Below are 22,971 nucleotides of genomic sequence, written 5' to 3' on the forward strand. Positions count from 1 at the left end.
CTAGGGGCTGCATTCTGCCCGGTCCACCAGTGACCCTGGTTCTAATGCCTCATCCCAGACTTGCACTCCCCAGGCGTGAAGGGCTGCAGAGGCGTTCTGTTTGAGTCCGGGCAGGAAGGGAAAGGAACCTGTATTTTGCTTAAGGAACAGTCTCTTTGGCCAGTTAGTGGCACTGTTGGGCTCTGAAGGGAAGTTCATCCACATCTCTGAGGCCAGAAGAATGAGTGGCTGTGCCCCAGTTATGGCAGAGAGAGGGAGTGCCAGGTTGGAAGGGTGTAGAGTGAGGGAAATAGAGAAGATAGTACAGGAACCGGGTAGAAATAGAAGAAGTTGGTGGAGACAGGAAATAGACATGCATAGTTGGCCAAAATCCTAAGGCAATGTAAGACAAGCCCCTCCAACCCTTTTATTGCAGAAAGCTCCCTGCAAATCTCACTGCTGTTGAGTGCTACATCTCTGGAGTGGTGTTTCCTCTCCATGGAGGTGGGCTGTGGAGAGAAAAGAGACTTCCACATTCAGGTGGGAGAGGGGAAAATCCTACACGCAGTTCCAGCTGTGTTCCTTAGAAGGGAGTGAGGAGGAGCTGTTGGAGGTCTCGGTGCACACCTCAAAAGTGGCAGAAGTTTGGTAGCTGAAAAAAATAAATGTTTGAAATGAGTAGGGGAGATGTTTCCAGGCAAGGGGTGTGACTGGGCTGCTTCTTTCATCAGGGATAACCAGAGTTCAGTTTGCAGCACATAACTTGCCTCGTCTTTAATATAGAAGTCTGACCCAGGGAGTCCACAGGTCTTAGCATGCAGTACTTGATTCAAGTAGCCAGGCTGCATTGCATGCTGGAGCTTATCCCTTTGGCCCACACCTTCATGTTAAAGATAGGGGCCATTGCATCCTGTCCCATTTCTTTGCCAGTGAGGTATGATCTTCATGCTCCTGCCAAGGTGCCAGCCCAATCTTGCATTGGGGGAAGTTTGGGCACCCCCTGTTGCTCTGCCAAACAAGACAACAAATTAAAGGCTGTTAGGGTTTTTGTTTGTTTGTTTCTGTCTCCTCTATCTCCCCTGTACACTCCACCTCTGCTGGTCTCCTGCAGATTCCCCAGTGACTAACCAAGGACAGCAGGCTGGAGGATCTGGTGAGCCTTGGGGGATGATCCAAGGTTTCCTTTTATTGAATAAAACTGCACACTGCCGGCTGGCTGCCAGGCTCCTGCTGACCTGACCTGATCTCTCCCATTGAACAGACCACACTGGACTGAACCCAAGGAGATCATCTCGCTTTCTTACTAACCACCGATGGTTTACGCTTCTCCCTCCCCCAACCCACTGATTCTTCTTTATTTATTTTATTAGCTGTTAGTTTTTATTTTTTATTTTATTTTTTTATCTTTATTTTTTGGGGGGGTGACCCTCCTTTTCATTGTTTGCTCTTTCCTGAGCTAGTAGACATTTTATGAATTGGCTTTGTGATTGTGTTAGGTAGTTTTTAATGAGGAATATTTTTATTTGGCTTTGAAATTGTTTTGAATCTTTTCAACTCTGTTGTTGTCAACATTTTTAAAGGACAGTATGTGACGTGAATGCAGTTCTGAAGGGAAGAGAAATGGAGAGAGAAGGCTGAGCAGAACTGACACTTTTTTTTTTTTTTTTTAAAGAAACTTTTTAATTGTTTCTGTTTTGTAAATGTGAGGTTTTGAAATGTGTGACGCTCCAAGGATCTGAAAAGGCAGGACATTGCTATGGAACAAAACAAATGTATATTTTGCTAAGTAAAAACACTATCCTTACGGCTGAAAGTATTTGTTTTCTTAGATTTAGTTTTGTGGGATTTTCTTTTTCCTCCTGTATAATATGTAAATATCGCGAGGTGAACCTGACTCCAAGGAGCAGCTCCAGGTTCCTGAACCTGGCACCTCAGTGTGAGCAATATTCTCCAGCAGAATCCTGACAGGACTCCTTTCTTTTTTGTACACCTTTTACTGTAAGATTTTAAGACCTCTGAGATGAAGGGGGTGGGGGAAGGGGAATGAAACTTACCGGCCATCAGCTATTTTGCTGAGCAGGTTAAAGCTGCTTCCAGTTGCTTGATGTACAGACTCCACCACTGGGCTCCCGAAGTGCCAGCATCTGGTTTGGCTAGGTGAAAGGCTTTACTGCCTCTGCTTGTCTTTGTTACTTTGAAAATAATTGGCTCTCCAAATAGCATTGCTTGTGTCAAGGTCTTCTGGGGAAGGGGCTCCTCCTCTAGGAGGCAGGGTATTGGGAAGGGCTCATTGTCAGGGGATGGGATGCTGGAGTGGTCATACTCTGAAGGGCAGGGCATTGAGTGTGGGAAGTCATTAACTAGGGGGGGAAAAGCACAGGGGGTAGTAGCCTGTGGGGGAAGGATGAGTGAAGGGCTTCTCAGGGATCATATGAATTCTAGAATCACAGCTTCCCATCTGCTTTTCCTCTGTGTCCTGAAATCTGTGGGAGTTTGTCTTCTGTCCTGTAATTTGATGATATGGTTCCTTCTCCTGAGGCTGCCCAAGCCCTTGTTAAACGAGTGGCCTCTGCTGCGGGGTTGCCTCAAAGAAGAATTTAAGGGGCAGGTTTGGGTCTGGATTTGTTTTAAGTGAACCAAAGACCTTGTTAAGGGGGGTGATTAAGCCTTTTATTAAGATGCAGCCCAACGCTTTTCCCAGGGAAATAATGCAGCTTCATCTTAAGTTTTAAAAATCATTCCCTCTTCTCCCAAAACGAGCCCCTGTAAGTGAGAGGCCTAGGTGGGGGATGTGGTGCCCAAAAGGACCCCTTCTTCCTTTCCACTTCCTTTGCTGCACTGTGGCTACGACTGAGTCTCGGCAGCATGGGCCGTGCCTGACCGAGCAATACATTTGGAGAGTTCTGTTTAGTAAGAGGTACTTAATGGGTTAGTACTGAAAACACAAAGCAATAATTTTTGTTACTGAGACAAGAGTCTGTATGTCTGTTTTTTTTAATATTTCCTAATTAAAGAAGAGCTGCATTTTACTGGGTTTATTTTTATTCTGTATACTTCAAATTGGGTCTGCAGACAGCGCTTTCCTCCCTCTTGGTACATGCGCTGAGCTGCTTCTGTGCCCTCTTCCGCGCACCTCCCAGTCCCACTGTGTTGCCACTGGGCTGCGATTCGCATTCCAGCCAGTGCTGCTGCTGCCCAGAGGCTGGGGCTCCGGTTTGAGGATGGGCATTTTTTAAAAAAAAAAGAAATAAAGCTATGTTTTGAAGCCAGTAAGTTATTACACTCCAATGTTTGTTCTCTCCACACCTGTAACCCTTTTTCCAGATTTCAGTTTTAAATTCCTAATAAATTATTTGAAAATGGTCTTTTTCTGTTGTGGTTATGTGTATGAATGGCTCTGAATTGGGGGAGGCGTCACCCAAGCGTGGGGGTGCTGGGAATCTTGTCTTGTGGTGAGCACACAACTGTGGGAGCCACAGTTCTTGCATTCAATTCCCAACTCTGGTACATCCCTTAACTCTCTTTTGAGTTTCCCATCTGTAAAACAGATGACAATTCTTCCCCACCTCACAGGGATCATTCATGGATGTCTGGATTCAGGGAAGAGAGAAACACACCAGGAAATCAGAAAGCCTGGAGATGCTCTTTGGACTTGCTGAACACAGCAGATCAAGGGAGTTAGATTGCAAGAAAGCAAATTGTGGAGAATGAAGAAATCTAGTGAGTAAAGAGCACTGGGAGGAAATATTAAAATCCACCAATGTAGAAGAAAGTTGGGGAATTCTAAAAAGCACTCTAATATACAACATGCCACAACGCTGCTGAGAGAAGAATGCAAGCGGAGGAGAACAAGAAGGCTTACAAGTATATGAAAGGTGAAAATACTAGAGGGAAAGACAATCATTGTGGAAAAGGTGAAATTAATGGTGATTCTAAAGCAGCTGAAATACTGAATTGTTTTAAATCCATCCTTAAAGAAGAGGTTTGGACAACTGATTCATGAGAATCTTGAACTGTGATTTGATGAAAAGCAGAGAAGAGAGTACTTGGAAAATGAACACATGCTAAGCAAATGCTCTGAATAACCTGTACCTCAGGGTGTAAAATGAGTTAATTTGCTGAACCAATGTGTGGGAGTCTTAGAGAACTGGGGAGGAAACCAAGAGTTTAAAAAACAAAAAATCCAACAACAAACAGCACATGGGACAAGTCTTCAAAATGGAGGAAAAAAGTAATCCTAGTAATTGCCACCAGTAAAACTAGCTTCTGTTCCTAGTACATTAGTAAGAATCTGAGCATAGAGGCCTAGTCTACACTGAGAATTTAAAGCCGTTCTCCCACCCTTTCTCTAGCCCTTGTGCAGTTCCACCAGTGTTTGAAATGGTAGGAGCACTAGTGTAGACTGGCCACCCAGCGGTTTAGTGGCCATAGTGACTAGATCTACTCCGAGAAGGGTTAGAAGACAGGTTGATAAAAATGGAAGTGGTCAGTCTTCCAATTCTGCTAATTCTGGTGAGGTGGTACAGGTACTAGACATAGTGGGAAAACTGGCTAAAAGTCTCAGTGTAGTTGCGTCTCTTGAGGATAATGGAACCATATGTAATAAATATGGCAAGCTTTTATTTATAAAAATAGTTCTGGAAAGACTCGATCACACAAAGCACAAAATAAGGAGCCATGGGGAAACACGGTAGCTAGAATATTGGGATATTAGTAAGCACTTGAATTAGACAGCCATAAAAATCGAGACATTGAAAAGTGTCTGAAGGACCACAGATTAGAGGGAATGATAAAAAATTAAGTATTGGGTAGGTTGCAGGGAGGTGGGGAGTTGCTTGTGTTTTAAGTCCACTTTTATTTAAAATCACTGATGATCTGCAAATTAGCAAAGCCATGTGAGAAACGTGACTAGGTGCATCCATCACAATTAATTCAGAAGCTAGTGCTGGGAAAACAGTATCTCTGAGATAAATGCTAATCAGGTGGGTGAGTTAAAAATACCAGACCCAATCCACCCCTGGAGTAACTGCTGAAGTTGAAGTTACATTATGGATAAATTTGGCTCTTTCTTTAAGCTAGATGGTTTGTCTTTCCAGGAGTGTGGGTACCATACCACCTGCTTATTCCTAGAATCAATTCATCAACAGTTCTTTCCATTTGCAACTTTGTCATCAATCTGATAACATCTGACTGGAAATAAGTGGCTGCAGCTGTTCCCAGAGACATCATGGGTCAGTGGGATCATAGCTAGAGGGAGACCTGGGGTGCAGTGCTAATTAGAGGTGCACTTGGTTAAGTCTCTAGTGCTAAGATTTCTCTTAATGTGGGGAGTTAGGTCATCCTTCCTGAAATACAGTGTATTAGAGTGAAACATTTGTATTTCCAAGATGTTTTTTTTTTTTTGATGCATGGAGAAAGGAAATGTTAAGGAGCTGGTATTCTCCATTGCCTGCTAGAAAGGGGGTTGCAGAGTGGGTTCCACTGGCCAAATACAGGCCAGTTATCTCTACAGCACTGCCCCCCTTCATCTTTAGTTTTAATGCTGCCTGTGAAGATGGCACTTTGCATCTTGTGACCTGCCATCTTGATCCCAGCAGCCCAGGGAGCACAGCATGACATAAAAAATTAGGTTGGCTGATATCTTCCCCATTTCACACTAGCCACAATTAGTTTGTATATTTCTTTTGGCAAGATGCTAACATAGCCACAATTTTGTCCAGTCAAGGCCTACTCCTGCACTAGAATGAGCTCACTTTTCTCCTGGTGCCCACTCTCAGTTTGAATCTCAGTGAAAGCCCTGCTGGATCTTTTCTGAATTCTGATCTGGAACTGCAGCCATAATAACTGATGTTCATTCCTCTGACCATGCCTTTCTACATTCCTCTTCTCTGTTGTTTACATCCTACTGCCAATATTTTCCATGTTATGGCTGTTCCCTGCTTCTGCTCCCTAAGATACTGAGAGACATTCCAACTCCTCTGGTTCCTACACTTGCCAAACATTCAGTGACCCTCTCCCTCCTCCATGTTTTCAAAATAACAGCCTGCTTGTCCCTTAGCATCACATGCCCCCTCTACCTTGCTGCTCACCTCATGACAGAAGACCATTCAGAATGGGGTAAATTCCTTTTGCCCTGTCATTTGGATGAGGCCAGGAGAACCCATGTGCATTTTCAGGACTGAAAATAAAACAGGGTGCCATGAAAATGTCAGGCTAGTTCCTAGGAGGATAGGTATTTGTGTCACAAGAGTCACCATCACAACAGCCACCATTGGTGCTAGTCTCGCCAGAGAGCCCCCACTGTCTGGGCTTGGAGACAGTTATTCAAGCTTTGTGTTTGGGGATCATGAGCTGCTGCTGCCCATGCTAAACTGTATCCATTTTATGCATATACAGAATTTATTTTAGGACGGTAGCTTGTTAGACAAGCATATTAATTTTAAAAGAAAACCCCCTGAGTATGCAGCTGGCTTGTTGGCTCCTGCCAAAGTAACTGCTGACCTTCAGCCAACCTTGCTATAATCTGTGATCCCATGTCCCCTGACAGAAGTCTGCATTCAGCTATGTAAACACTGGCCTGTTATCACACCTGTATCACAATAAGGCTCTAATATAAAGAGACTGATGCAGACCACAGACATATATTTTCCATACACTGCTGAAGGAATGAAATTCATCCTGCTCATTTTGCTGTTTTCAGGTATGTCTGCATCATTCACTTGTGCTTACACTCTCTGTCTGTCTGTTTCACACATGCAACACAGCCTGGAGGTCTTGGTGGGTATGAACTGGCCACACATATGGGAGCAGACAGGTAACCTATGGAAAGTGACAATTGGACAATGGGTAATTCACCTTCAGAAGCTGCCTTTGCAGAACCCCATTCTTGATAGACAGGAGCATTAGCACTTTTAACTTCAAAAACCCATGAAGAAATTATTTTCTCATCCTCCCCCATTCTCCAGTCTTTAGGCTCTGGGATTGATATCAGGTTGGTTACAGCTATAAGGGAACCAGGGCATCTCTGAGACATGAACACAGATTGTCTGCTAATGGTCAGGTATAACTCCAACCTATTTGTATTTCTTCTCAGCAGGGGCGGCCTGGGCCGCTAACCTCTCCCGGGCTGTGTGGCAGTTCCGTGCGATGATCAAATGCACTATCCCAAACAGCAACCCACTGCTTGATTACAATAACTACGGTTGCTACTGTGGCTTGGGAGGCAGTGGAACACCAGTGGATGATCTTGACAGGTTGGTGAGACTCTGCCTTCTTGCAGTAGCAACTCTTGTAGCGGTACTAAGTAGCAGCCAAGAAAGAAACAAATGGGGGAGATCTGATTTAAAGATACAGCACAGGGCTTTGTACCCAAAATACGCCACTGCAACGCTATTGATGTAAATGAATGTAGAACAATTAAGACCGAGAATTTAATCCTTATCTGGCAGACTACTTTTCTCTTCAGAGGTGCCCTACGTTTACTGTCTGATCATTGTGCTCTTTTGCTCAGAGCCCTGTCCAGAAAATCCATCTGTTAGGTAACTTAGAACTAGCCAGCTGAGCTTGTCTGTGTAAATGGTGCTGAATGTATTCTCCCTTGATTCACAGGTGCTGTCAGGTGCATGATAACTGCTATCATCAGGCCAAGCAGCATCCACAATGTAAAGGACTCCTGGACAACCCTTACACAGAACTGTACACCTACAGCTGCTCGGGCAACACCATTACCTGTAGTAGTATGTCTGCCTCTATTATTTCACTTCAGCCACTGTTTCCTTTTTTACAGGGGTTTGATCCAAGCTCCATCTCCCTCAGCACGAAGGTGCTTCCTAAAAGCAGACTCCCCACCATCCCATCACCCACATCAGCAGAGATGGTGTTTGCAAGGAGTGTGCATACCTCCCCGCAGAGATGCTGTAGCAATCTCATTCTACACAGCACTGCCTATAGCTCAGGTCTGAAAGGCCTCAATGCCCTGGGATTGTAAGTTTGTATCTGAGACACACCCTGAAGGACAAAGCCCTTTGTCCTGCTAAACTGAGTTTTCCGGTACAAACAGCTCCCATCTTTTCTTTCGAGCTATTAAATTTCAGATCAGTTCTTACAAGAGGAGGTTTGGCCAAGGATCTGGCCCATAATTTCCTCTCCTTCTACTGCTGAGAGTTATTCGTCTGCGGCTCTTCACTCGGGGTGGCTGCATTTCAGTAGCGGTGTGTATTGGAAGTAAAGTGCCCTAACAGCCTTTCCAATTAAAGGGAGTAGGTGGGAGAATGAAGGGAAGGAATACAAATATTTTAGTTTGTCGGCTTCACTTGCCAGCACCGACAATCACTTTGGCTGCAAATTCTCCTGACCGCCTAGGAAGATTTAAAGCTTCCTATTAGATCGAAACCGCCTCGGCTAACAGCGCTCTCCCTCAGAGTAACGCTGCCGCGACCGCTCCCAGCGACCCCCGGGGCCGGTGACCCCGAAGGGAACGGGCCCAACTGCCACACGCGGGGTCAGGAGCAGAGAAGGGGTAAAACGAATCAGACACTGGAGTGCGCCGCGCAGTCAGTCCGTCCGTCCGTCCGTCCGTCCGTCCTGGTCTCTGCGGGGACACCTTGCACTGCCCGCCCTTCGCAGGGCGGGAACATGTCGCTCCCGCGTGGGTGCGGGCTGGGCGGGGGATTGGCGAGATGTGGCCGCCTGGCCGGAGAGGCTCGCGCACAGGCTCTGCCCCCGCCCCCACCCTCGTCTCTCGGGGGGGGTTGGCGGGGGGTTAGTCTCGGCCTGCTGCCTCCCGCCGGACGTGGCCCAGGGCCCGCTCTGCCTCGCTGACGCCGCCTCCCTTCCCCCCGCAGCAAAGAACGACGAGTGCGAGATGTTCATCTGCGAGTGCGACCGCCAAGCCGCCATCTGCTTCGCGGGGGCGCCCTACAACCCGGACAACAAGAACCTGGACTCCGCCCACTGCCGCTGACCGGCCGGGGCCGGGGCCGGCCCCCGCTGCGCGCGCAATAAAACCCGGCATCCGCCTGCCACCGCCTCTTGCCCTTGTTTCTGCGGCGCGCGCACCGCACTGGCACCAGGCCAACCGCCGCCGGCCTGAGCCGGGAGTGGGGCACGCGGAGTGGGCGAGGAAACAAGACCCGCGCGCGCCCCACCCAGGGGAGGGGAGCCGCCGGCGAGGCGGCGCGAGCGCTGGGTTCCCCGGAGTGACGTAGTGACCACGCCCTCACAACTTGTGACGCCGCTAGCGTATTGTCACGAATCAGGCCCACGCGCTTACCTCCCCGATTGGGCCGCTAGGGGCACGTGTTCGGGCAGCCGCCGACCCCGCGAGAACAGCAGCGACACAGGGGACAGGGAGTTCGTGAGCCCCGCCCACCCCCGGGGGGGTAAGGAACACGGAGCCCCGCCCACTTCCCCTCCCCATATGGGACACGGAGCCACGCCCCTCGCCCTGTCCCATAGTGGGTTTTATAGAGCCCCGCTCACGGCCCCCTGGGACGGGAGAAGACAGACCAAGAGCCACGTCCACTTCCCTTCTCCCCTCCCCCCCCCCCGGGAGTGGGGCTGTTCCTCTTCCCTCCTGTCAGTGGTGCAGGGTTGGGTGAGCAGCTCCCCGGTGTGACTAGGCCGGTGGGGCCAGGCTGCCCCTCTCCAGGTTGGTGGAGGGCCCCTTGTTGCTTGTCCGTGAGTGAGGAGGGGGCATCGTGGTCTAGTCCAGCCCCACCTGTGCTTGTGGGTAATGCTCCTGTCGCCCACGGCCTGTCACTCTGACACCCACGTGTCTCACGGGGGCATTGGCTGCACCGGGCGGGGCGGTGGGGACAGACGTGGAGGTTGTGGGGCCCTCACCTTCTGGGCAGGGGAGAGCCTGGGGGGAGGCTGCTCTGCTGCTGCCTCTTGGGAAGGGAACTTGGCTCCTCAGTGGCATTGAGCCAGCCCCTCTCCCCAGCTAGAAGTCCCCTCCCTCAAAGGAGATGCAGGTCGTGGTCCCAGTACTGCCTTTGGGGAAAATGCTTCTGTGTGGGGAGGAACCTACAGAGAAGCCCCACCCACGGGGATCACTTAGCACCTTATTTCCCTGTGCATGGGAGGGGGCTCTGTCCTGAAGCTTTCAGCAACTCTATTCCCTACAGACCCTTGCCAGGAGTGGCTGGCACTAGAGTAGCTATGAGCTCCTCCCACACCAGCAATCTATGCTCTGGTGTGTCAGGGCCTCAGGATGGAAAAGCAGCATGCTGGCTCCCTTTCCCATTCAGGGTAGCTTTACTGCCTGCCTTACTTTCTCCAGTGAAGTGTAGGATGGAGACCTTGGATGAATTTGACAATGAGTACCCCCTCAGTATGTCATTCTGCAAGCTGATTTCCCCCGAGGACTTTGAAGTACAGTCTTTATCCTACACTGAGCAGTGCCTGCAAGAACTGTATACAAACATGGAGCAGAGCCCAGGGATCTGTGAGAGGGTCATGCGAAAGCGGAAGCAGATAGAGAAGGAGGAAGCTGGCCTGGCATCATTTTTAAAGGTACCTGAAGTGCCTTTTCCTGGCCAACAGTTTACCCCAAATATCTGAGATTATTGGGGGGAGATTTTATCAGGAATGACAGCGAGAGACTGTATCTCTCAGAGCCAGGACTCTGGCTGCTTTATTAATGAGACAAATCACCTTGTAGTTTTACATCACCACTCCTTCCTTAGGTTGCTTCCACAAGAGGAGGGAAAAGTTTCTGTTTTCCAAATTGTATATGAGCTTTCCCAAAACCTGCAGCCCTCGGTGTTCTTCCCTGCCCCCAGCATGGAAAAGCCTAGATGAAGCCCCATCACATGACCTGGATCACACTCTTCTGGGACTGGGGAATGAAGTGCTAGGTTGAGACCAGTGCTCTAGTCTCTACCTGTTGACTCTGATTCTCAGGTTGCTATTTGGAGAGCGATCCAACCCTTATGGGAAGTTAAGTGTTATTGAAATCACAAATTGTGGTGAGATATGTTCAGCCTGGTCGATATGAATTCGGTCATGTGATTTCCACTAGTGAGGAATAATGGTAGCAAATTCCTCTCACCACATGGAAAAATTACAGTTTTTGAGTTTTTTTTTTGTTTGCCAGGGGAGTGTGCGCGGACTAGAGGAGAGAAGAGACAGAGAACGTGATACTGAAGCTATTGTACTTCCTCCTTTTCCCTGTAGTAAGGGCTGCTTAGGTTGACTTGGATACACTCTCTAGCTGCCTATCTGCTCACTGTGACACTAACTTTCCCCTGATTCCAACCCACATGAATCTAATGGAAAGCTGAAGGCACCTGATGATTCTGTAAGTCACTGCTCTGGCAGTGTAAATGGGCCTTAAAGTGAGCATAAATGAGACTGCTCCTTGTGGCCTGAGCTGCCCTGACCAGTGTAAAAGCTCTACACCAGTCCTGCTCCTGGTCCTTAGCATAGGAATGTAAAGAGGGGATGGCCAGATTGCACAGCACTACATCTGCTCTGCTTAACAGGGTTCATAGGTAGGGCTAAGATTGTCATGGAATCTGTTACTTCCTGTGACATTTTCTGCTACTGCCCTGGAGCAGTGGGACTGGAGCTCTCAGCCACTGTGGGAGTCCCTGGCAGCTCCCAGCCACACCACAGGCAGCGCAGAGACCCCAGAGCTCTCAGCCGCCATGGGGAACCATGGAGCTCTGAACTGCTGCAGCACCTGGGGGACCCAGAGCGGCAGCAGCGGTGAGTTCTGAATCGGTCCCCCTCCCATTTTTGTCACAGTTATTTTTAGCTAAAGTCAGAGCGAGGGGCTTCCGTGAATTTTTGTTTATTGCCTGTGATTTTACTAAAAATAACCATGACAAAATCTTAACCTTATCCATAGGGGGCTATGAGAAGCAGAATATTAGAGCAGCCCAGAGGCTGCTCCAACTCACACTCGGGGCCAGGCATAGCCTTACTCAACATCAGAATAGGGGAGTAAAAAAGTAGCTTAAAGCTACCTTTGTCCCTTTCTCCCCTCAGCTTCCATCCCTGCCCCAAGTACGGGAACAGAGAAACTGAAAATCAGGCTCCATGTGCAATGGGAATGTTAGTGATCTAAAATCACAAACAGAACTTCAAAGCCATAACAGGTGGTACGTGGGATCCTAGAGAGATGGTGAGGTGGTTTTGTGAACCAACAGTCCACCTTGTCTATTAGAGAGCAGCACCCACTGCCAATGCGAATAGCAGTGCCTTACCCTCCCTTTCCCCCATGTTGTTTTGTAGGCCAAGTTTTTCTGGACACTTCAGGGAGAGATGAATGACTGTAACTATGTGGGGATTGCGGAGCTGCAAGAGAAGGTGGTGCAGCTGAAACGAGACATGCAGAAAGTGAACAACTATGCTCGGGGTAATTCCTGTGCTTCAGCCTCCATTCAGGCCTGCAGCACAACGCTAGGCAGTTTCCCCTCTTGGCTCCTCTGCCTCCCAATCTTAGGCTCCCCCATCCCCTCTCTCTAGTCTGTGGCTTGTGATGCAGAAGAGAAAATGCAGCAGAGTTATCACGGTGCCTTTCCCTATTGGGAAGGGCTAGCTCAGGACTCTAAGCACAAGCTTGAAACATCTGAGCTTTCTGAAAGTGCGGTCTTCAATCCACCTTTCCTGTTTCTGAGGCAATTTCATTTAGCTAGCATCTCTCTAGTGCTTTTTAATCCCTAGATCTCAGAGTGCTTTACGAAGAGGGATAAGCAGTATTAATTATCTCTGTTACCTATGAAGGAATAGGTATGGGGAGGTGAAGTGACTAACTGAAGGTCTCACAGAGAGTTGGTGACATGGCTGCGAATTGTACCGAGGTCTTCTGATGCTAAGCTTAGTGCCTGGACAACACAGCCTCCCCCGTTTGTCTCATTGTCCTTGGCAAAAATTTCCCTTTCACTGTGCACCAGTTGTGTGCCTATTTGCCACTTTCCTACCCCAGAGCTGGCTGTGTTTTAGTGGTTGTTTATGTATATAAGTTTGTGAACCACTTTGGGAACTCTGGGATGAAAGACGCTATAAAAATATCAGCTAGAATTGTTTGTTAATTAGCTTGTTTGTATTCTGTTGGGCACTTTCACCCCAGTCTACCCCACCCTAAAAAAGACATGGCTCTGATGTTTCCTGTGTGTGTAAGCACTCACTGTGTGGTAAGCTGGAGTGTAAATCTACAGCGCTTCAGTGTGCTGCACACTAACTGTCCATGTGGACCCTGCTTATGCACACTAAAAGTTCCCTTGTGTGTATTGACATACTACAGTTTGAAACAGAGAGACTGTGGCACTGTTCCCTCAACCTGATCTAATTGGCAGACAGCAGCTCTGAGGCCTGCCCAGAAGCCTTTACAACTGCATAGTTTTGAATTGCTTAGTCAGAAGAGCAGGGAAAGGACAGCCCTTGACAGAGAAGTGATCTCTCTGTATCCCCACTCTGGGGTCGAATGCATGGAACTACAGTTAGTCTATGGCAGTGGCACATGACCTTAGGCCAGGCTGGGGGTTACAGTCCGATTAGAGGAGGCTGTAAGCTGTACATGTCAAGGTGTCCAGATGCTAGAGACGAGTGAAGGATGGAGCTGTGTCTCATGGCCCTGCCTAGCCCTGAAGTGTGTATTTTGGGGATCATCGGGGAAATCTTCGCTCTCCCTACCCTTTCCATGCACTTTGGAAAGATTATGTCCAGCACAAACACGAGTCCAGCATTTCAGTTGGCCCTACTGCTTGAGCACCATTTTCTTTTTATTGTGCTTCCATGTGAAACTGAACTGCCCTGAGGCTTAGAGGATGTTTTCCAGGATGAAGAATTTGTCCAGCAGCCTTTCCATCAGGCCTGGCGCCCATTCCTTCAGCAGCAGCAGAGGCTTTAGGCTCCAGTAAGGATATATGACCTCTCGATGTCGCAGCACACCGGCCCGCACCACTTCCTGGGCACACTCTTCTTTGGGACTTGCCTGCATGGTGATTTTATCACCGATGATTTTCAAAGCGTTGTCTAGGATAAAGGGAACAATAATCATGGGGGGCATCTTCTTCCCTCCCAGATTAAACCGTTCTGGATGCATTGAGGAACATAAACTCTCTGAACTACAGGAGCCAATTCCCAAACCTTTTCTGTAGTTCTTAAGATCACCATCCTGTAATAAATCTCCTGACCTTCCCTTATTCCCCTGATAAACATCATCCTGATAAATATCTCCTTCTGCACTATGCGTTGTAGCCTAATGCTTGAGTCTGCCCAGTAGAGAGTAGCATTTTTGTTTTACCTGTGTCAATATATCCCAGCACAGCAACAGTGACTGAGAGACTGATCTGCCGAAGGTGCAGCTCCCTGCGTAGCGAGCTGTAGAATCCTTCCAGAGCAAACTTGGCCGCGCTGTATGAGAGGCTGAACGGGGCTCCTATGCGACCTGAGGAGAATCAAAGCAATAGGAATAGTGGAGAAGTTCCCCCAAAGAAATGATTTGCTGAGGGAAATGGTTTTAGGTAGAGGGAGCTGTCAGATGACAAACTGAAGTCTCTCACGGAGATCCAAGTCTAAATACTGTTCAGATCATTTTTCTGTTGCATAACTGATCTCAGCCACCACACAGATCTTCTAGAAGATGGGACAGCCCTACCAGCTTTTGCTGGGATCCCATGGAACCTCACAAGCTAAGTAGTGTCAGAGCATGTCAGTACTTGGGAGGAGACCTCCAGGGGACATCTGTAGTTTTGATTATTTGGTAGGTGGAACTCTTTACTCTGCTTTGAGTCAGTACTCAGACTAAACCCCCAGGGTGGCTGCATCTCAGTGATGGGTGAGTGATCCCAGTGAGCGGGTTGTACGGAGCATTTTGGAAGACAGATTTGGAGGACAGCTGTAATTACTCATCCTCTGCCACCAAAGAGTTGACAAAAGTTCTCTGGAACTAAAAGCCCTTGTAACAGGCAGGAAGAGATTGCCTGTGGTTGTAACTAATGGCTTTTGCTGAGGAGGAAGCAAGATAATGATTCCAGCAGTATTGTTAGCCATGAGGTTGGTTTGACTCAGAGTAGGGCAGGTTGGATGTGTTCACTGGTAACTGAAAGGAGCAGCCTTCCTTACCACTCAGGGAGGATATGACAATGATGCTGCCTTGAGATTCCTGCAGCATGGTCAGTGCAGAAACTGTCAGTTGGACGTAGCTCAAGAAGTTGACAGTCATGGAGCTGGTCACTGCTGCCATGTCTCCTTGGAATGGGCCAAAATGGCCACTTCCCCCAACGTGGTTCAAAACCAGGTAGTCAAGACCCCCTGAAAGAGAAGAGGAAACATGGATTCAGGTGAAATACGTGCATCTATTCTTGGTGCACTGTCTGCCCTCCCCCCTCCAAGAGAGCAGCCGTTCCGAATCCGAGCCCTAATAGGATCAGCAGATCCGCACTGGGAACCACTCACATTTCATCAAAAATATTTCTTAGGTGGGGCTGGACATACTGCAACCGGAATCCATAACTCAACTCCCATAGACTGGAAGGGAATGGAACTGGACTGTGTTTGGTATTGTCAGCCAGGGTCCCAACCTAACTCCCACTCTTAGTTCCCCAGAGTCGGAATGCACATCAGCTATTCCCAGATACCCTCCTGCTGATGCTCATGATGGCTGATGGCTTTGGAGTCAGGGCCCTAATAGAGAAACACTCACAACTTCATCCTGCTCATACACCAGCGGAGCCATCTCAGGCAGATGCAGTCAGGCTCTGTTTTTCCTTCCTCTGTGCAGACTGCTGGAGGCCTACCCCACTCTCACTGCAGACTTTCTCCCGATGCATCCGACCCAGCACCCACTGTATGTCTGACTTGCCTGCAGCTACTCAGTGCACGCTTGAGTGCTCCATTGTGAGAGATGGTGCTTATTCCATCTGACACCAAGCACAGGAGGCTTGGGATGAAGCAGTAAGTGTTGATTAAAGCAAACACCCTTTTCCATGGAGGGCCCCGACATCTGTGATGGAATAACACTAATGCATGTTCAACTTTCCAGTGAAGTTGCCTTGCTACCACTGACGTGTCGTGCAGGGATGACCCAGCTGGGGCATGGGGAAGCCCAGCGAAACCGGACACTCTGGAAATCTCTGCTGCCAGTTGAAGAAACTAGTTATTAAAAAGAGAGCTCCACTAACCCTACAGGGAACCAGTGTTTGGAAATCTGCATGACTGGGCCAAGCCCTAGGATGGTTAAGCTTTTTCCTGCTAGCAGAAGAATGCAACATCCCGTTTCAGGGAAAGGCAGCACAGGTGATTGGAGTAGGTCACCCAGGGGAAATCTGTCCCCTTCCCTGTACCAGGAGGACAAGGAAAAGGAGGGAAGAGAGAAATGTTTACCCAGTTTGTTCCTGGCTTCTTCAATGACATTCTGGGCTGAAATCAAGTTGTTCATGTCGCACACCACGTACCTGGCAGAACTTGCCCCCAGTTCCAGACATTTCTGTGCCACCTGAAGAGAAAAGAGCAGCTTTCAGCGTCATTGGGACCAAAGAACTTGACAATGAAGCAGGCTGTGCAGCCTTCCGCATTGCAGCTGTTGCATAGCAGTGAGTAGAGCGTGCAGCTGTCTGCTCCAGTTCGCCCCAGGTTAATTAACGGGCCAGGAGCTTGGTCTAGCATGAAATAGAAGGAAGTGGATGCAGCTGAGGAATCACATTGGGCAGAGGAGCAAAGAAATGATGATTGGCAGCAGCATGCTCAAGGCCACATCCTGGCCTCGGGTGTGAATACATCTTCTGTTGAGAGAAGGGGGTTGTAATGGGAATGGCCAAAGGTCAAGACACATTGGGCACCTCTGCATCCTGGTTTAAAAGGAATTCAAATGTTCCATTTCTCCCCCCTCTTTGAGTTGCATTCCTTTGGGGTCTTACCTCCTTCAGCTGCTTCTCCCTCCTGGCGGTGAGGAGCAGGTGGGCTCCCATTCGTGCAAACTCGTACGCTATTTGCTCCCCAATCCCAGTGCTCGAACCAGTGACCAGGACACGCTTCCCTTGCACCATTTCTGGAGGTTTAAAAGGCTGTTAGCAGGAATTTGCCCCACTGCTTCTCTAATATCCTGGGCATCAGGGAGCCCCAGCTCTCCAGCACTCATTCTCTAAATCCCAACAACATGTGCCATCGAAGAGGGTCTGTCTCTTCCTCTGTAAAATGGAGGTAGTGATGCTCCCAGGGGTACTGAGAGTATGGGTCTGTAAAGTGCTGAGTACTAGCACTAAATTGTTTGTACACCTTTGATCAGCCTGACCTGCGAAGCAGGGACCACCTGTGATATGGGTTTATGTGTAATTGGACAAGTTAGGAAGGGAAAGGACCTATCATGTCACCCCATCCCTCTCCGTGCTAGTACAGGTTATGGTACATTTACTAGGGTTTGTCCAGGCTTGCTTTACATGCCCCAAGTAGTGGGGTTTCCACTATTTCCCTTGGAAGACTATTCCACAGGCTAATGCACCTCTCCGCAAACATGGCCTTGCCCACTATTCAGAAAGCATATTCCCTAAAGGCATTGCTCCTGTGATAGTTCCCAGTCCCCTGAGAGAGCTCATGGCAAGCCCCAGAAAGCTGGTTCTCTCAAGGGCTCCTTTTAGAAAGAGATATTTTCTCCTTTTCCTGATATTCAGGTTCCCCTGCCTCTGAAATGATGTCGAGCCCTGGTCTGTCCTTGCTATACAGAACAAGCATTCCTCCTTTGTTGCCATCCAGAGGAAATCTTCTGCTGTAGCCACAAGCTTCCAGTGTGATTGCCCGTCCTTAGTAAAGTATCTGGCTTGTCTTAGGGCATGGTTCGGGCTCGTTTCCTGTCACCATTTTGTGTTTTCTAAACTCGCTGGAGTTAGTGGAGACTGAGCCTCACACTCCCTGCTTCATTACGCCTTTTACACTGACCATTCTCTCTGTTCACCTCTTATTTTTCACTTCCAACTTTCCACATGCCTCTTAAATAGACCATCGGTGTACATCTAACTTACTTTTAGAAAGTAGTCTCAGTTGCTTTGACTGTTGACAGCAGGCTCCAAATGGGAGTCACCTTTTCCCTTTGCACTGAACTGAGAGTGCCACAAAAGGGGTTTAGCTGCTGCCTGGTTTCAGCCGAGTTTTTGGCAATCAGGAAGGATCTGATCTGTAACATGGAGTCAGCTCTAGTCCCCCTGTGTGCCTGGGGGGTGAATTCCCTGGGGGCCCTCCAGCTTTGCTTACCTGCAGATAGGGTTTCTTGGCTGTAGAAATAATAAGCACATAGGCCAACAAGGAGTGAGAGAAGAAGCCTGATTGCAGCCATTGTATCAGCCCTGTGTATAGACACTAAAGTTAATCATTCAACCCAGCAGGCTCTATCATGTCCCAGTGATAAGCAAGTGAGGGTCACAATCTGATTTCAGCCTATGCCACTGTGTGATTTCTCTCACCAGCCTCAGATTGGAGCATTGCATTGCCTCCCTCCTGCCTGTGGAGACAAAATTGCATAGTGGCACCTGCAGTGCCACGTGCACTGCCCCACCCCAGGCGGATAAAGAGGCAGCCTAGGGAGGGTTGACTCAGTAGATGAGCCGCACCTACCTGTCTCTTTATAAGGAAATGAAGCGACCTCACCTGCTGGTGCGTGGTCAGCAACTGCCAGGGAAAATTGTAATCACCTGGTTGGCTGGTCCATACCTGCCCGGGGAAATCATGAGCACCTGGTTGGCTAAACTCCAAGCCATGACCTTAGAACGTCATGCAGCAAATAGCAACCAATGGGGCTTAGCCTCTGCTGACCAAGAAAACTATAAAAGTTCAAACCCAGGTAGCAGAGAGGAATTGAATCTACCCGGCATCCCGCGTATCTCCTGGTAGTGTCAGTTCGGCGGGCTGACACATCTTCCCCAGCCCGCTTCGCTGTGAACTGATCACTCACAGTGGCTCTCTCCCATCTGCAGTGTTCTCTGTTCTGTTTGTCTTGTAACTTCTTTGGGGAACTCCAAAACCGGGCACCCTAGTGTCACACGCTGGCAGCCATGCGTTGATCCGGAGAGATCACGAAACGCTAAAGTCTTGGGTGGCACATTTTGTCCTTTCACACCTGGAGTTCTCCTGCCCTTCGCTATCACTGTTTGCTGTGCAATCGTTTTCTGTGGAACTGTTTATTATATTCATAGAACTGTTTATTATGAGGATAGACTTGTTCATTGTAAAATAAAGGGTTTATTGATTAAGCAAACCCCTAGAATTATCACTGTCTCGCCGACCCCCCCCATATCCCAAACCGAACCTATCTGAGAGTTTTTCTGTCCGTTTCCACACTGCCAGCAGGTTGTACTAGACGAGGAATGCTCTGGGGCAGCAATTTACTTGTTTAACCCAGATCCCCTCTTGCGCAGTGCTCAGCCAAAGCTGAGCTGCAGGTAGAATGGGTGGACAAGCAAAGTCAGTGGGACCCTTTTGGATTTGAATGACCAAATGCATTAAACTGAAACCCAATACATCAAACCGGTTTTAACTGTGGGCGTTAACTGGGAATGTCCAGCACGCCAGTATTTTGCTCCATCTCAGGAGGAGAGTATCTTTGAGCAGGGAGCAATCAGGTGTTTTAAGGAAAATGTCCTCTCTGAACTGACCACTGGTGAAAGGTGCTAGATTGACAGGCCTAGAATGCAAAGTCCTATGTCCATACGTTCACTGTCCCGCCAGCAATTCTCCTCTGTAGCCTGGGCAGTTGGGGTGACATGGATTCCCACCCACTAGAACCTGACTGAGGCCCTCCACATTTATTTCCTGTAGGCCACAAGCAGCAACCACGGGCTGGTAGCTTTCTGCCACCACTGACCTGGGCTGTCAGGACAGCTGAGCCACAGGTGAAAGGCTCCACTGCCTATTACCAAACCCTGAGCCGTCCATTTCCCCTCAGGGCTTGGTTTTTAAATACGTGGTGTCACAAAAACTGAACAGCTGCACTGCACCCTGCCTGCTGCTGGGCAGTGAAACACACCCTAAGGCCTTGCGGTTGCTGGTATGAAATGCTTTGGAGGTGTGTGTCTGTTTTCTTTTCTCATAGCTGCAAAGGCTGTGAAAGTGCGATGGCCAAGGCAAGTGACTGGGAAGAAGCAAGCTCTGGAAGGAGGATTCTGCCCCTCCCGTGCCAGGGCTTCTGGCCCCACAGTTCCTCCCAAGTTCGCCATGCCCAGGGTCTTCGGCCCTTTTCCTGAACTGATGAGCAAACAGGTTTGTGTGTGTGGATCTTCCACTACTGTGTTCCTAGGGCAGAGATGCCATATCCTCAAGCCATGCACAGCCTCCAGGCTCTGTTCTACCCTGACTGCAGCACAGTGCACATTGCACCTGTCCCAGGCTGCAGGCCTCTCTCGTGTGGAGTAAACTCTGGTACTGGGCATTAATACAAGAGCACCTGACCAGAGCAGGTAGCAAGGCTCTCCCATTAGGAAGAAGCCCTCTCTCCGTAGCTACTCCAGCCTCAGCCTTTCCCAGCACAGATTCTGTAGGAAAGTGGTCGTGGGGGAGGCCACAGCTACTCCAACTCTAGCCTCCCAGCAGAGGCTCTGTAGGCAGTGGGGTAAGACTGGTCGTTGCGCAGAGACTCCCAGCATCTCCAGCCCAGCCTGAGCCTTTTCCAGCAGGAGTGGCTGTAGGAGAAGGGGCAGGAGCACTGGTTGCTGGTTAAGTAGCTTGCTTGTGAAGAAACAGTGAGTGTGCCGTTGTCTAACGCGAACTTTTATTTCCAATAGATGGACAGAGCAACAGCTTCAAACACTGACCTGAAGCATCACTGGGCTGGCATGTCAACAGTGAACCAAAAGAGGTTTGAGGCACTGGGGAGGGTCAGTACTGGCTAGCAAACAGATTGGAGGGGGCGAGAAACCAAGGAAGGGAGGATGCATGTCCCCTCTTCTTATAGGTGACGGGGTAAGGGGAAAAATGAACCTGTGATGGAGTCAGAGGGAAGCAGGCACTTGTCCGATGTGGTCTGAATACATACTTGATGTACTTCAGCCACTCTAATGCTGTTCCTCCTGTAGCCTGGTCAGTGTGACACAGGGATCTCTTCCCTCTTGTCTGTTCCTATCAGCCTACTACATCTCCCCCCTCAGGTTCCCCTTGTCCTCAGAGAACCAGGGTGAACACCAGGGCTCTGTACAGTGTGGCTGCGATGTTAGCTCTCTTCCTGAATTCCTTGTCTTCCAACAGCATGGTTGATCTGCATGCTATAGTGCTGAATCCTGGTGGCTTCCATGCCTCCCTCCAGGCTGGTAACCACATCAATAAGCTGAGATACACCAGTTTCTCAAGGTAAGTCTTGTTAGTTACCCACTGTCTCAGGACCAGATTCTGATATCCTTGTTCTTTCAGAGTAGCACTGTACTGCACAAAACAATCGCATGGAAGAAGTGGCAGAAGGTGCTGCTTTGTGTGAGAAAGGGATGAGAATAGGGCCCTTGGGGAGGGGCCTTTTGGCTCACTGTGGGGTCTCCTTTTGGAGGAAGGAAAGTGGAATTTGGTTACACATGAAGGGTTCTGATCTTGTTCTCACTGAAGTCAATGATGGCAAAGCTTCTACTTCAGCAGTGCTGGATCAGGCTTAGCAGGAAGAAGGAATCCCATCATCTCAGCCTTGCGCTGGCCAAGAACCTCCATGGGGAGGAAAAAGTCCATTGCATAAGAGTGCTAAGAAATGAAGGTTACAGGATTGACTCTGCAATGATCAGATTGTTGCTTGGGTGTGGGAGGAGAGGCAATTAATGTTTAGTACTGTCGTACATTTGAATACCATAATACACTATGCGGGTAGGTTCTGATCATTGGGAATTCATTTCGTACTGTGCTGTTCCTGTATATATGTACATGATGTAAACCATTAGAGGAGTGTGGCCTGGCCTAATTTATCAGTAATGCCTGTGGGGTGCTGTGACACCTCTCACCAGTGCTCAGCTATTTGTACGGAACAAGAGATAGGGATAGGTACAAGAGTTAGCTACCCATCACATTACTTCTCCCTGGTCATCCTCACTGGAAGTGTTTTCTTGTTCTAGGCCTCCTGGGATCATTCCCAAACCTTCTCCCCAAAAGGCAGGCCCTTCCGACGTGACATCCACAGCCTCTGTTTTTAACACTCCCATGCTGTCCAAGTTTCAAGGTGGCTCAGAAGATGACATGGATAATGAGAAGCCTGGCCCCAGTTCCCCTCCAAAGGGGGCATAATTGTCTCTTCCTGTATGGAAAGCTACTACATGAATAAAAAGTTCCATGCAAGCGCCTTGATTGTGGGTGAGGACTCTTCTGTGTAGGGGCCTTGATGATGGTGTGAAGGGACTAGCTGATCGATTGCTTGGGAAGCTTTGGCAGGTGGGGCAATTCTAATAGGCCAGAGCTGGCATGATGCTGGTGAGCATCAGCAAACAGACCCATGAATCACTGTACAGGTCTCCTCCTTTAGTGAGAGCTGGTAGTCTGTGGGCAGGGGGACATTAAGCTACCCCACTTCAGATGGCATGTGTAGCAGGTTCTCCCCTAGCCTATTAGTTACTGCTGTCCTGGTCTGGATCTGAACAAGTGCCTGAGCAGGGAAAGGCCCTGTGTCACATGACCAGCCCTCCCCACTTTGCTACTTGGAGGGGCAGTGCCCTCTCAGCGAGTGACCACAGCAGTCCGGCCTTCTGCATTCATTATTATTCTCTTTGGAAGGTTACTGTAGGAAACGCTGCCCTAGAAGGTGGGGCTGGGACATTTTAATCTGCATCCTGCATGGAATCCTAAGGACTCACCATAACACTGGAACCCCCTCACAGCGAGCACCTTGCCCAGTGCATACTTCAGCTTCTCAATCTACAGCCAGTGAAACATGTCTTAAGGAACCAGCAGAAATTGGTTGCTTAACAGAGGTGGATCTTCTCTTAGCGGGGGGCAAAATGAGGGTTGGGAAGACTTTGGGGTGGTCTGTGTAGACAGGCAGTTCCCTAATCAGGGAGGTTTCTTGTGCAGGTGTCATTGTGTTACTCTCTTGTT

The 22,971-nt window shown here is 48.9% G+C and overlaps 3 protein-coding genes across 6 annotated transcripts in view; 2 read left to right on the plus strand and 1 right to left on the minus strand.

Moving 5' to 3' along the window:
- MSI1 (musashi RNA binding protein 1) overlaps window positions 1-3,344 on the plus strand; it is a 35,202-nt gene extending 31,858 nt beyond the window's left edge. The window contains 1 exon segment of the mRNA XM_067550097.1: window positions 1,091-3,344. The gene's annotated coding sequence lies outside the window, so the exon portion shown is untranslated.
- A 3,301-nt stretch (window positions 3,345-6,645) lies between these two features.
- LOC137154446 (uncharacterized) lies at window positions 6,646-22,596 on the plus strand. Of its 4 annotated transcripts, none has more exons than XM_067550101.1 (7): window positions 9,021-9,359; window positions 10,262-10,494; window positions 12,220-12,343; window positions 20,009-20,175; window positions 20,697-20,770; window positions 21,157-21,258; window positions 21,999-22,596. In XM_067550101.1, the coding sequence occupies exons 2-7, from the start codon at window positions 10,273-10,275 to the stop codon at window positions 22,165-22,167; spliced, it is 858 nt and encodes a 285-aa protein (XP_067406202.1). In that variant the 5' UTR covers window positions 9,021-9,359; window positions 10,262-10,272; the 3' UTR covers window positions 22,168-22,596. The 4 variants fall into 4 exon arrangements, 2 of the variants coding, with proteins under 2 accessions (XP_067406202.1, XP_067406200.1); XM_067550099.1 differs by lacking the exon at window positions 9,021-9,359 and adding an exon at window positions 9,440-9,628; XR_010920215.1 differs by lacking the exons at window positions 10,262-10,494; window positions 12,220-12,343; window positions 20,697-20,770; window positions 21,157-21,258; window positions 21,999-22,596 and adding exons at window positions 6,646-6,679; window positions 7,073-7,232; window positions 7,588-7,715 and having other exon boundaries at window positions 8,823-9,359; window positions 20,009-20,141.
- LOC137154445 (hydroxysteroid 11-beta-dehydrogenase 1-like protein B) lies at window positions 13,679-18,351 on the minus strand. Its single transcript, XM_067550098.1, has 6 exons — window positions 18,175-18,351; window positions 16,848-16,978; window positions 16,315-16,426; window positions 15,055-15,243; window positions 14,234-14,377; window positions 13,679-13,962 (listed from the first exon to the last, which is right to left on the minus strand). The coding sequence occupies exons 1-6, from the start codon at window positions 18,254-18,256 to the stop codon at window positions 13,748-13,750; spliced, it is 873 nt and encodes a 290-aa protein (XP_067406199.1). The 5' UTR covers window positions 18,257-18,351; the 3' UTR covers window positions 13,679-13,747.
- Window positions 22,597-22,971: the final 375 nt, after the last annotated feature.

The sequence above is a fragment of the Emydura macquarii genome, unplaced genomic scaffold, assembly GCF_026122565.2.
Source record: "Emydura macquarii macquarii isolate MOO-44397 ecotype Brisbane River unplaced genomic scaffold, CSIRO-AGI_Emac_v2 contig_1254, whole genome shotgun sequence".
Taxonomy (NCBI): Eukaryota; Metazoa; Chordata; order Testudines; family Chelidae; genus Emydura; species Emydura macquarii.